At 28.7% G+C, this 12,851-nt stretch overlaps 1 protein-coding gene and 1 long non-coding RNA gene across 6 annotated transcripts; both read right to left on the bottom strand.

Moving 5' to 3' along the window:
• Window positions 1-212: 212 nt before the first annotated feature.
• Window positions 213-5,975, bottom strand: LOC128391105 (leucine-rich repeat-containing protein 58-like). 2 transcript variants are annotated; one of them, XM_053350951.1, is made up of 5 exons: window positions 5,837-5,975; window positions 4,894-5,045; window positions 3,163-4,316; window positions 695-884; window positions 213-609 (listed from the first exon to the last, which is right to left on the bottom strand). In XM_053350951.1, exons 3-5 carry the CDS (start codon window positions 4,222-4,224, stop codon window positions 422-424), a joined length of 1,440 nt encoding a protein of 479 aa, XP_053206926.1. In that variant the 5' UTR covers window positions 4,225-4,316; window positions 4,894-5,045; window positions 5,837-5,975; the 3' UTR covers window positions 213-421. The 2 variants fall into 2 exon arrangements, with proteins under 2 accessions (XP_053206926.1, XP_053206927.1); XM_053350952.1 differs by lacking the exons at window positions 4,894-5,045; window positions 5,837-5,975 and adding an exon at window positions 4,571-4,589.
• Window positions 5,976-8,035: 2,060 nt separating this feature from the next.
• LOC128391106 (uncharacterized) lies at window positions 8,036-11,549 on the bottom strand. 4 transcript variants are annotated; one of them, XR_008325742.1, is made up of 3 exons: window positions 10,038-11,549; window positions 9,084-9,833; window positions 8,036-9,006 (listed from the first exon to the last, which is right to left on the bottom strand). It is a non-coding gene; the product is annotated as an uncharacterized LOC128391106 (long non-coding RNA). The 4 variants fall into 4 exon arrangements; XR_008325744.1 differs by having other exon boundaries at window positions 8,036-9,490; window positions 9,581-9,833; XR_008325745.1 differs by having other exon boundaries at window positions 8,036-9,490; window positions 9,588-9,833.
• Window positions 11,550-12,851: the final 1,302 nt, after the last annotated feature.

The following is a 12,851-nucleotide window of genomic DNA, read 5'->3' as shown; positions in this document are numbered from 1 at the left end:
CTCTCTCTCTCTCTTTCCATAGGAAAAGTTATGAAAAAAAGTTCCCGATAAAAAGGTAAAAGGTATTAAAGTATTTTCTTAGGCTTGAGTAATGTAAATGATGAGGAAGAGGAAGAGGTTAAGAAGGTGGAAGAGTAGATGAAGATGGTGATGGTGGGGTGGAAATTGAAATTGATAACATTGAAATGTAAAATTGATCAACTCGTAAATGGTCAAAGTAAGAAAGTTATATTTTCATTGATATCAAATAAAAAGGATACATTTTGTTTACATTTTCTGTTAGTTAATAAATTGTTGATAAAATTAATATCGTATTTGTCTTTACATAAATAAATTGTTCATCTTGATCCTTATATTTGTTTATTTATTGTCTATTCGAAGACAATTAATCTTCATCATTCATGATAATTGATCCATTTTATTAACCTAATAAAACTCGTTTCATCTTATTTTCGGGAACATTTAATTCCAATCGTTCTGAACCATTGTCGTTAATTGGACGCGATTTTGAACATTTGGGTGAACACAGATATTGAAGTAATGGTAAACGATACGATCCACAAAAGTCAACAAACTTTATCTGTTCAACTCGAGAATCAAAGTAAACACCTAAGAGAAATGAGGAAGAAAACAAGTTCGAGATGAGAAAAAAAAGTTCTAAAAAGTTTCGAAAAAGAGTTTCTTTTCCAATTACCTTGACATTGAGGGTTGACACAGTGTTGAGCAGTTTCGAGGTAGCGGTTTAAAGGTCGAGGTATCATGTAGGGTGGATAATTAATCCGATGAATTTTGATACATCGACCTGCGAGTTCAAGTAAACTCGGTGGGTTGTAAAGGTAATCATTGATGAATCGAACCACCAATGGATTATTACGAAGACTTAACTGTGATTAGTTAATCATGTAAAAGAAGAGAAAGAAAATCTCATTAATGTTAATTTCACTACGATATATTGTTCAGATTGAATATTCGAGAAGAAAAGTTAAATTCAGTTACTCAGTTTCAAAATCATTCCAATCAACTCAATGGTCAAAATATGTATCAAAATGACCACAATTAAAGGTTCATTTTTTACCAATGACCATTAATAGTGATACAAAAATGTTAAGAATGTTAATTTTCATTGATTTGTAAGCAATACAATTAAATAACAAAAAGGAAACCATTAAGGAAATAATCATGAAAAGGATTAGATTGATTCTGATTGAGGTTCAAGTTAATTGAAAATTTTGCTTTTCAATATCAAACCAAAATCATTTTCAAAACATAATCAACTATTAGATGTTGATTATTATCATCATCATTTAGGATTCTGATGGTCATCATAATGGTTCTGATATTGACCATCAACAACGACAACAATAAATTCATTCAAGTGTTCAGGAAACCATATTGGTCACTGATTGTCCAGTTTTTTTTTCAATTTGGTCAACATTTTTTTTTTTCATGTTCATCCCTCTGACTATCAGTTTTTGATAATTTTTTTTTTCACTTTTCAAACTCAAATCAATTGAAAATTTAATCAATTTCATCATACTATTGATCATTACTGGTCAATGAAGCTTGACCAATACATAGGAATCAGTTTGATTTCATTCATGATTATAATCAATCAAAAAATATTCCCAATGGTTTAAAAGTTAGTCTGTTGACCAACTGAATCAACTGTTTAAAATTTAAAATGGTCAACAAAATAATTAACAATCAAAATGTTTTCATCTATTAAATTTGAATCTTATTTGTTAGTAAGAAGAAAAAAATTAGCACAATCAAATTAAATGATGATGTTGATTACTATTAATACCACGTTGGGTTAACCAACAATCTAATTTGATTGTTACGGCTAGTTGAATGGCTGGAAAATTTAATAATAACATAATAGTTACAATCAATTACAGTGGAAATCAATTGATTGTTGAGAAAGAGAAGTAAATTCTAACCCTGACAATCAAGGAGTAAGATGATTAAGAAGATGATGAAATCTAATGAACCATTTCAATATTGTATCATCAAGAAAATAACTAAATATGATAATCAACTATAATAATGATTAACTTGATGATGACAATCAAGAAAAAAAAAGGTGAAATTAAGGTTGAAGGTAAATCATATTACAAGTGACAAGTAAATTGTTAGCAATTTAAACTCTCTACCTGTTAATCAACATCAAAAATCACATACACAAAGTCATCATATGATAGACACTAATTAATTGTTATTCAATATCCACTGATTAAAAAAATATCCAATAAATATAGTTAAATACCTAATTGATATATTTCACTAATCAAAGACAACAATCAATAAATTAGCTAACAGTGAAATGTAAAAGCTAAACACTTGAGGAAAAAAGTTAATCAACTTAATTGTCAACGATTAAGTTGAGAAAACAAAATGCTGATAAATTATGAACTTAATTTGTATATGAAAGTACTTAATTGTAGCATAATTAAATCCAGAGGTTTTTTTTTATTTATAAGTGATTAACGAGAAAGAGTTGATAATAATCAGTATACAAGGTGATCTGGGGTATCCCATAAATCACATATATAAGGTGATTATAATATTTGATGGACCATTTCAATTGGTTACTCTTTGCCCCGGGCAAATCTAATTGACCCTCTCAACTGACCACCGGGTTAAGAGGTGGGTTAACTTTGACCCAACCTCATCTCCTCCTCTTCTTAACACTGACAATCAAATGTAAATACTAAATCAGAGCAATTAAATTCAAACAAACCACTGATTCTTATATTATTACTTTAACTGAGCGTGAAAAAGTTTCAACTTTTTCAAACTTTCAAGTTACTTTAGTTTACCTTTTTTTTTTGATTAACTACAATTTACAACAATTTATAAATCGGTCCATTTGATTTAGTTTTCATTTCATCGTTTATTTTCCCGATCATCATCATCACTAATTGTATTGTTATCCATTGATAGTTGTTATTATTATTTAATATAAATTGTTACTATTAAATTGGTAAATACGAGCAGATTAGTTAACAAAAAAGTCTATCACTATTATTATTATCGTCACAATTGATAATGATGTTTACTAACAATTTAAAACAATCTAATCCCTTTTCTTAGATCAAACGATTAATTAAATCAGTAAATTGTCGAGTAATTAAAGATTAAGTATCAGATTTTGGGTCTTACCTCTGTTAGACTTTGCAATTTAACAATCTCGGTGGGTAAAGTTGTTAATTGATTCATATGAAGTGCCAATGATTTAAGACTCGTAAGGTGGGCAATCGAGGGTGGCAGGGAGGTGATACTGTTTTCACAGAGGGAAAGAGCTTCCAATTTGGATAAAAGTCCAACCTCTTCTGGGATAGTGGTCAGTTTATTACCTCCAAGGTAAAGGTAACGTAGTTTGGTCAATTTTGCAATTGTTGTTGGTATTTGTTCAATACAATTTGCTCCAAGATAGAGTGACCTTAATTGACCACAGTCCAATATGGATTCAGGTATTGAACGAAATTGATTACCTGATAGGGAAAGAACCTTAATATTGGGTATATACTTTGAGGGATTTGCTTTGGTCAAGGCGACATCGGTCAGTTTATTGTTACAGGCAATCAAAACTGTTAAACAAGGTAAGTAAGACATTGGCTCAAGGGAGTCCAAACCATTTTCACTGATGTCCAAGGTGGTCAAACTAATGAAACATGAAAGACTTGAGGGTAAATTGGTTAGTTGATTGTTGGATAAATTTATACTTGTAATTGATCGTTTGGTTAATTCTTGTTCACATATGATAGTGTAATTGTCATCATGGTGATGATTAAGATTATGATGTTCATCACTTGATTTATCCGCATCATCACAGGAAGAGGTGGAGGTTTTTTCATCATTAGTATTATCAATACCACTGTTTGAATTATTTTTACCATTGTCAACATTTTTGTCCTCGTTAAATCCTGAAGTTATTAGATAATCAAGATTCTGATTAATTGTTTCACGAGTTAAATTCATTGATGATAAATCAATTGAGGTTCGTAAGGGTCTTGATTTACTTCCTGGTTCAACCAGGGTAACAGGTAGGCCGAGTAAAATTGAATCATTTGAACCAATTGACGATTCACTTGAGCTTCGATCACGAAAAGTTTCATCTAAATACGAGGGAGATGAAGATAAGGATAAAGTTGGAGATGAAGAAGATGATGAAGAAGATGATGATGATGATGATGACGATGAACTAGTTCCAGAAGAATCCATTGTAATGTAAACTTATCTGAACAAAGTTGTTATCCTTGTAAATAAAATCACCAACAATCAGTGCAACTAATCAATATTGACAAATAGTAAACCTTAATTGTGATTAGCAAAAAGTAAAATGTAAAAATAGAAAATTAAAAAAGTTATTCGGTTAATATTGGAATAGGAAATAAACAACAATATCAACAAGGTTAATGGTCGATTATGATTAGTTTGAATAGAAAAAAAAGTTAATTGTCAAGGAATCAAATCAGATCATTAAATTGATTCACATGAGACCAATTAGTTTGATATAATAATAATAATCATCATCTTGTTGATGGTCAAACTATATCAAAATATTTACTATTTAGATGAATAAACTAGACACTACTGATTTAACCCAGTGGTTTGTTGATTTGGTTAATTGCTAACACTTAGAGATGAATGTAAACCAACTAATTAGATGGAAAAATAAACTAACAATTTAGTGTATATAAAAGTATTCACAGTTAATGATAATGTTTCCTAGTAATTATCTTGAGGGGAAAAGTTTATCATGAAAACCAAGATATTGTTTCTGATCAGGGACAGAAAAGTAAATCATCAACAATTAATTGTGATTGCAATCAAATGAAAATAGATGATTTTTGCTACAATTATCAATACTCAAGTGATTAACAAACTTACAGGTTGATTTTTTAGCTATCAGTCAATTCAATTTGTATTATTATTAATTGAATAACGATTTGTAAATCCTTCCTGGTTGTTGTTGTTGTTATTCAATGGTAATTAGGTTGACCAGGTTAATTGGCTTGATTGATTAACTGTAATTGTTGTTTCTGTTGTTGAAAAGAAAAGGGAAAAAATGAAATGATAAAATCGTGATTAAGTGATTTGATTTAAATTGCCAATGATTAGCAAACAAAGTGTCAGATTTAATATGAAACATATCAAATTGTCAACCCAATATATTAAAACTTTCAAGATTTAAGTGACTTAGGTTAATCTAAATCACGTTACCATGTTGATACCTTTTTGATTTTCTTAATCACTTGTAATCATCATTAAAATCCATCACTAAATGATACGATTCGCAATTATTTGGCTTGATTGTTATTGTACTTTTTTTCATAGGAATCAAAAGCAAATAATTTAATCATTTAGATTCCATTAAGAAGCAAAGTAAAATTTTCTCTCCATGTAAATCAATTAATAACATGCAACAATTAAAGCTTGATTAAAGGCGAGGAAAAAGGTTAACCAGTTAATGATTATCTTAAATTGTGTTGATTATCCAACCAGAAAATAATTAATAACAATTAAAGAAAAGCCAAAACAAAAGAGGATCATCAGTGTTTCCAATTGATTAAGTTAAACATTTATTGTACTTCACAAACTTAACCACAATTAACACGTTCATTTAAATCATGAGCGTTATTAAGATGATGATTAAATTGTTGTTAAATTATGTAAATTATAATGTCCAGTAATCAGAGTTTGGTGTTAATGATGATAATCAAGATTAAGAAGCAAAAAAAAAAAATATCAACACAAAAGCATAAAAATTGAACCAACATCAAGAAGTAAATTGTTCCCAAAGTATAACAATTAAAGAGATGATTTAACTTACACAATAGATTGTCCAGAGTCACTAATTGAATTAACAACTAAATTGTGAAGAAAATTTAATCTAACAGAGTAAAGAGAATGAAATTACAATGTAAACAATTAGACGAATCAATGTTTTTCTACTCGCTATCAGCTGATTGACGAACACGTGGTTTTGTTTTCTTTTTTTGTCTCATCAAATTGTCGCCAAGTTTGTAATTTAATTGCAAGTGATTAAGAACCAATTTCCAATCAATTAAACTTTGAAAGGAAGAAACAATTGATTAATAATCTCCCAATTAAAGAAAAGGGTAAAATTTATAATCCAAGAAAAAGGGAAAATAAAGTTAATCGAATTGATTAAAATCCTTGAATATTATCAATTCACTTAATCAGTTGTAGATTCTAATAAAGTTTGATCATCCAATGGATTAGATTATTAATCACAACTTTAAATTCTAACCTTAAAACTGAATCAAATCAATTAACTGGATCAGGGATTTTAACAGTTTGTTTAATATGTAAAAACACAATGAAAATGTTCAACAATTACCATTAAATTGTCAATAGAAAACAAAACAAAATCAACAAACCAAATTGATTAAAACCCAAAAAAAATGATTCCAATTGAAATTGACCAAGTCCAAAGATACAGCGAAAAATATTATCAATAGTTAATCAATTCACTATTGTGACGGTGATTAAGTTAATCACCATAATCATAATCCATCCTGTTAAATGTGATTAAAAAAATGATCATCATCAAAAAGTAATGTTAACAAAATGTATTCATATTGAGGAAAGGAAAACAAGTGATTAACAATTAATAGTTAATCAGTTGGATTTAAAAAAAAATAAAGAGCCACAAAATTATTGATTTAAATGCAACAATTTAACTTATACAATTTAAATTAAAATCGCCTTAAAAAACTAATACATTAAATCATAAGAAATTCCCAAAAGTCTTTCAGCTTTTCCATCCTCATCCCAAATTGTGATGGCAACATATTAGCATTTAGTTAATCCACTTGGTAAACAATCAAATCCATTGGATAAGTTTAAATAATTTCAACTAATTCCAATTGAAATGCTCACATCGGATTAAGGATTAAAGTATCGGCATTGTGATTAAATCAGTAATATATGTTTCCATTGGTAAAGATTATATTACAATAATTAACCTGAAGGTTTCACTTTTTTTTTTCCCAAAGTTAATTGTTGTGTCAACCCAACATCTTACAATAAGGATAATCAGTTAAATCTTATTTATTATTATCATCTTCTTTTAATTTAATCACAATTAATCTTGAATCCATTTGAGCAGAAAAAAATCCTGATACATGATTAGAGTTTAATTGCAATTGCAATTAAGTTACTTAGTAATTGTTACATTCAGTAAATCAGCAAACATTTGATGAAAGGAAACAATAATTGTCACGTTGATTACGATTGTGATTAATATTAACCAATAATTTATTAATCTCTCCAGAGACAATACTGGACATGGTTAATTAAATTTTTTATTAGGTTAATGGTTTACGATCGTTTTTCATGATAATCATAATCATGATAATCATTTACAATTAGTTAATCATCTCTTGACCCAATTTTTTGTTTCTCTCTTCTTTCTGATCATAATTAAGTATTTTCTTTATATATTTAATACAATTTTAGTTAATTGTATCAATCAACATATTCATCATTCACTGAAATTACACTTATTGATTATAACCAAATTAAGATCAATCGATTAACTAATTCAATTGGTGAAGAAGAAGAGCAAAAAAAAGTGAAGTTGATTACGTTAATTTCATCATAATTACTTTTAATCATCTCAATTCAACTGATTTAAAAGGTGCAAAACTAAATTATCTTCAACAATCAAGTAAATCAAGACAACAATTGATTAATTTTCATTTGAATCTCATTGTCTTTGTTAATTTGTATTAGTTGATTGTGATTTTGGAAAACTTTTTCTCTTCTTCATTTAATTTAGTTAGTTGATCAACAATTTGTGTTGTTTTTTTTTTGATTGTTTGTCAAGATTGATTGAACAATCAAATAGATAATTGTGATTGGGAAAAACAAAAGTAAATTATTATCATCATTGGTTAACATTTAATCAAATGGTTAACCCAATCAACATTAATTGTGAACAATTTAAAAGCTTTTTCCTTATGAGTATTAACAGTTACCAATATAAAAGTAACTGTTAGTTTAATAGTCTATCCAGTTGAACAATCATAATCAACAATCAAATGAGATGATTACTTTTTGGAAAGTAAATTATGTTACCCAATTTAGGCCAGGAAGCCAATTGCCTCTCATTACAATCAACAACAATCAACTGTATTCCTCAAGATCATTACAAAAATCAAATACTAAATTGATGCACTTGATAAATCATGTTGATCAAGTTCAATGCAGCAAAAATTAATGACAATTAATTTTACTATTAAAAAAAATTATCATTTCTCCAATGATAATAAATATTAACATCATCAAGAATCATCAAAATTTTAATCATTCATATTGAATTGGAGCTTGAGATTTATGATTATCTAAGCAATTTAAAGTTCAGTAAATATAACAATCAAAATGATTAAAATGATTCTGTTCTCGCCTCATTATCACCTTCACTTTGTTTACACACATATAAGTCCAATTGTTTGACCTTCTCAATGCAAAAAAAACAACAGTAAACTTAGACAAACAGATTGACCGTTGACCTGAGTTGAAATTTTGAAAATCTAAATCAACCTTAAGCAATTTACAATAATCTAAATTGTTGAAGATAAATCTAACTGCCAATAATCCAACAGCAATCAACTGCGAAAAGTACATAACAATATTGTTGAAGGTGTTTGAGTTTCAATCAACTTTTACTTGTTAGTTTCTTTCAATAGTTACTGGTGGTTCCTATCAAATTAGATCAACACATTGTCATGGATATTTTTGTCCTCTCTGTAGGTTAACATTCGGGTAAAAGGTCAGTGTATAGTGTCACTCAACGATGACCTCTAATACTGTTGAGTCCACAAAGAAATAAGAAAAGAAACAGATTAAATCCTTTGGAAGCATATGTTAGTTTTTGAGTCTTTTTCTCCTTGAAAAGGATAACCATAGCGTCGATGATGATGACGATAAAAGAGAAGCATAAACGGCCATATGTCAATTCGAAGACGCAAAGACCTTGAGTGGAGAGAAAGAAAGAGAAGAGACTAAAGGTCAGGTCAAATAACTAGACCTTTAGAAAAAGAAACACTGACTTTCTTTGTGACCTGTTGAGAAGAGTAACCAACAAAGAGACTTTAACAAGTTCGAACGAAAGAAGAGAAAAAAATGAGACCCAAATAACTTTTCTCTTCATCATCATCATCATCTTCTTCTTCTTCTCATCTTCCTTTGTTCTCCTGTAAAATATTAATCGCAATCTAATCCCAACTGTAGACCTAAATTGTCGTAATCGTCACCATTATCATCAGTGTCGCAAAGGTCACAAATTCCAGAGGATAAAATATTGATAATATTTAAAGATGAGAACACAAATGATGATACTGATTATGTTCATCTCTTTTTTCAATGTTGACTCCGCCATCCTCATCTCTTTGGTATACAAGATCCTTTTAAAAGTAAACTTAAGCTTCAATAAGTCTTTAAATTCAATTCATTATAACTGTAAACAAGAAGAAGAAGAAGATAAAATAAATGCATTAAAACACTCGAAGAAAAGTAAATTTTAGCTAAAAAAGAAAACGGTAACAACTTTTTACTTATCATCATTATCACCGAGAAAAGAAAACCATAACCATTATCATCCGCATCTCCATCTCCATCTTCATCTTCATCTTCATCTTCATCTTTATTATCAACATGAAAACCATAATCTTCATCTTCATCAGTGAGGAGGAAAAAAGTTATTGTCACTTTGAGCATTAATGGTAATTATGGTTAACTAGATTGAGAATAATTTTCAAATTCAATTCCATAATGTAAATTATCAGCTCAATTCATTGAACCTGAAAGAAAAATAAACATAAATCAACAGAGGAATTAAACTAAAATCCTATTAGCAGGTTAATTACAAACAATGATCAAGGCACAATCAAATATTACAATAAGCAAATGAGATGATAATTTAACAAAATAATAAAATATCAACTGAATAACCTGTAAGGATAAATGTTCAAATATTGGTCAGTTCATGATCCTTGTAGATTTACCTGTATACTTAGTGACCTCTTGGTATAATGAAAGGTTATGATAACTTGTTAGGTCACTTTGCATCAACACGAAGTGAAAAAAAAAATCTTGTCCATTTTGCTTTGCCTGTAACAATGAGATACAACAAACATCATCATCATCATCATTATCATCCTCTCCCTTTCTTGTAGATTTACCTCCTCCTCCACCTCCAAAAGCATCTTCATCATCTTTATTTATCATTTTATCCTCTTTTCTTTTAGTAATCATATAATTTTCTAACGCCTGACAAATAACATGATATATGTACATGAGTATAACTTTTAAACATATACTACAATTTGAATGAAAAGAGATGATGATGATAACAATCAAATAAACACTATTCCATTTAAATGAGGGAGGGAGAGAGAACCATAGTTACATTACAACGAACTGTAACTTCCCATGTCAATAGAGGTAAAGGTATTTTCCCACCATTTTGGAAAATATTATATAAAAGAAATAGAAAGATGAATGAGATGATGAAGAAAAAAAAACATCCATATATACAAATACATCGTTCAATAGATTTGTTTGTATGGATTTTAATTCAACAAAAAGAGTGAGTGAGAGAGAGATGATTGAAACAGAAAGTGGTAAGAAAAACTATGTTATTACATTTAAAAGTCCTACAGATGATAAAAAGACCTTATCATCCCCATATATTACATAATAACATAATCATCTCTTTCTTTTCTTCTTCTTCTTCTTCTTCTTCATTCTAATCACTCCCTTATAATAATAAGAAAATACCCTGGAAGATGAGAGAGGCAGAGAAAACATCATCATCCTGGTGGATACTCAAATAAGATTCATGATTTTCCCACAATAATCCAGGTAAACGTTAACTCTGTTTGCTTTACCATAACATACACACAATATTCAAGTGACCTGTAGAGAGAGAGAGAGAGAGAGAGAGAGAGAGAGAGAGTATAGCACGTTAGAAAAGGATGAACTTGATAATGATGATGAAGATGAAGCTATTATTATATCATCATTTTTCGTCTTCATCTTCTTGTTTTTTTATCTCTCTAACTCATCTTATTCTGAGCCCGTTTACATGATTGGACATATGAGAGATCATTAATTTTCTCACGCAATAGTAGCCTATTACTATCAGAAGAAGAAGAAGAGAAAAAAAATTGATATTGAACAAGAATCAGAAAAAGATCTTGTCTTAAATAATATTATATTCTTCATTTTTTTCCCTTATAAATTGTTCGATATTTTTCTCCCTCATTATTTTCTAATAAACAGAAGATGAAATTGAAAAGTGAAAATTATATTCTCTTGCCAGAGAGATGATGATGATGATGAGAAAACTAATCAAAAGTAATCAAAGTACAATTGATGTACATCTTATCCTCTAAATACGCGTTCACATGTATTACATAAGTAGGTATATGAACCAAGTTGATTTAAGATTTTTTTTCTCCATCCATTTTGTTTTGTTTGTAAGAAGATGATGAGGATAAGATGAAGATAAGAAAGAGAAAGTTAATGAATATAAAAAGGTGAGATAATGATAAAGAAAAATAAACCAAACATTCATAATGATAACAATCAAAGATGATGATGAAAGTTAAAGGAAAACAATGTTAACGATGCTAAATATCATGGATAATGTTAATAATGATAATGATGATGAAGATAATACTTGATTGGTAAAAATGATGATGAAGATAATGATGAGGATGAAGAAACCAACAAAAAAATGACAGTTACAATGAATGATCCTCATGAGATTAATTCTGATGAGGTTAAACTTATTATTTTTTTCTCTCTTTCAATTCCTATGATTTTTCCTCTTTGAATCATCTAAATGATTAAAGACTTTCAGGAGAGAGAGAGAGAGAGAGAGAGAGAGAGTATGAAAAGCTATGTGATTTAGTGAAGATGCTTTGATTTCTTTTCTTGTTGTTGCTTTTTTTGTGTTTCTTTTTCATCTTCATCACTTTTTCTGTGTTGATTTTCACCATGTAATACGTTACCTCATCTTCACCGTAATCAGGATGAGAATTAGAATCAAACATTTCAATAGATTCATCTTATGGTTTATAACAAATTATCACACTGAATAACATGTATACTCTTACACAGGGAAGGTAAGAGATATGTTGTTAATGAATGATGATGATGATGTTGATGAAAATGATGCTATGTTGAGAGTTGAATACCCAAGAGATATCAATTTCATTTTTGCATTTTTCAATCAACCAAAATTTAACTAATAAATAGATTGCATGGGTTATATAATAGTATGTAGATAAAACCATGGAACCAATGAATGAATATGAATAAGTTTTTCCGGTGTATCAAGTGAGAAGAAAAGAGAAGAGAGAGAAAAAAAAATTCTACAAAAAGAAAAACAAAAAAAGAGAAAATGAATAACATGAAAATTAGAAAATAAAATGAAGGGTAAATCTAAATGAAAGGAAGTTAACTGAATGATGATGAAGATGAAGATGATTATTATTACCATGATGATGAAAAATCCGGAATCAAAATTAATAGAATCAAAAAGAGAAAGAGAAAAGAAAGAGTAAAAAATTTAACCTCCAATTTTTTTCCGTTTGGGTTGATTTTCACTTCTCCATCTTGTTGATACATTGGATATTATTCAATGTTGATTATTGTGTATGATGCTTATTATAAGGTATGTACGGTAAAGTTTGGGAATAAAATTTTCAAACTATTATGGTGAATTTAATTTTCGATTAAATTTCTTGAAATTATATGAAATTATTAATCAACTTTTGAGCTTCAATTGTATCTTTTCACGAATATTGCAT

Source organism: Panonychus citri, unplaced genomic scaffold (genome assembly GCF_014898815.1).
Source record: "Panonychus citri isolate SS breed McGregor unplaced genomic scaffold, ASM1489881v1 Contig00134, whole genome shotgun sequence".
In the NCBI taxonomy this organism is placed as follows: Eukaryota; Metazoa; Arthropoda; class Arachnida; order Trombidiformes; family Tetranychidae; genus Panonychus; species Panonychus citri.
The sequence above is the reverse complement of the archived record's forward strand: the minus strand, read 5'-3'. Positions and strand labels throughout refer to the sequence as shown.

Coding starts and splice junctions, on each gene's coding strand:
- LOC128391105 (XM_053350951.1), bottom strand. CDS start 4,224: ATGGATTCTTCTGGAACTAGTTCATCGTCATCATCATCATCATCATCT. Junction 885..3,162: donor AATTGCAAAGTCTAACAGAG/GTAAGACCCAAA, acceptor AACTAATCACAG/TTAAGTCTTCGTAATAATCC. Junction 610..694: donor TGTCAACCCTCAATGTCAAG/GTAATTGGAAAA, acceptor CATTTCTCTTAG/GTGTTTACTTTGATTCTCGA.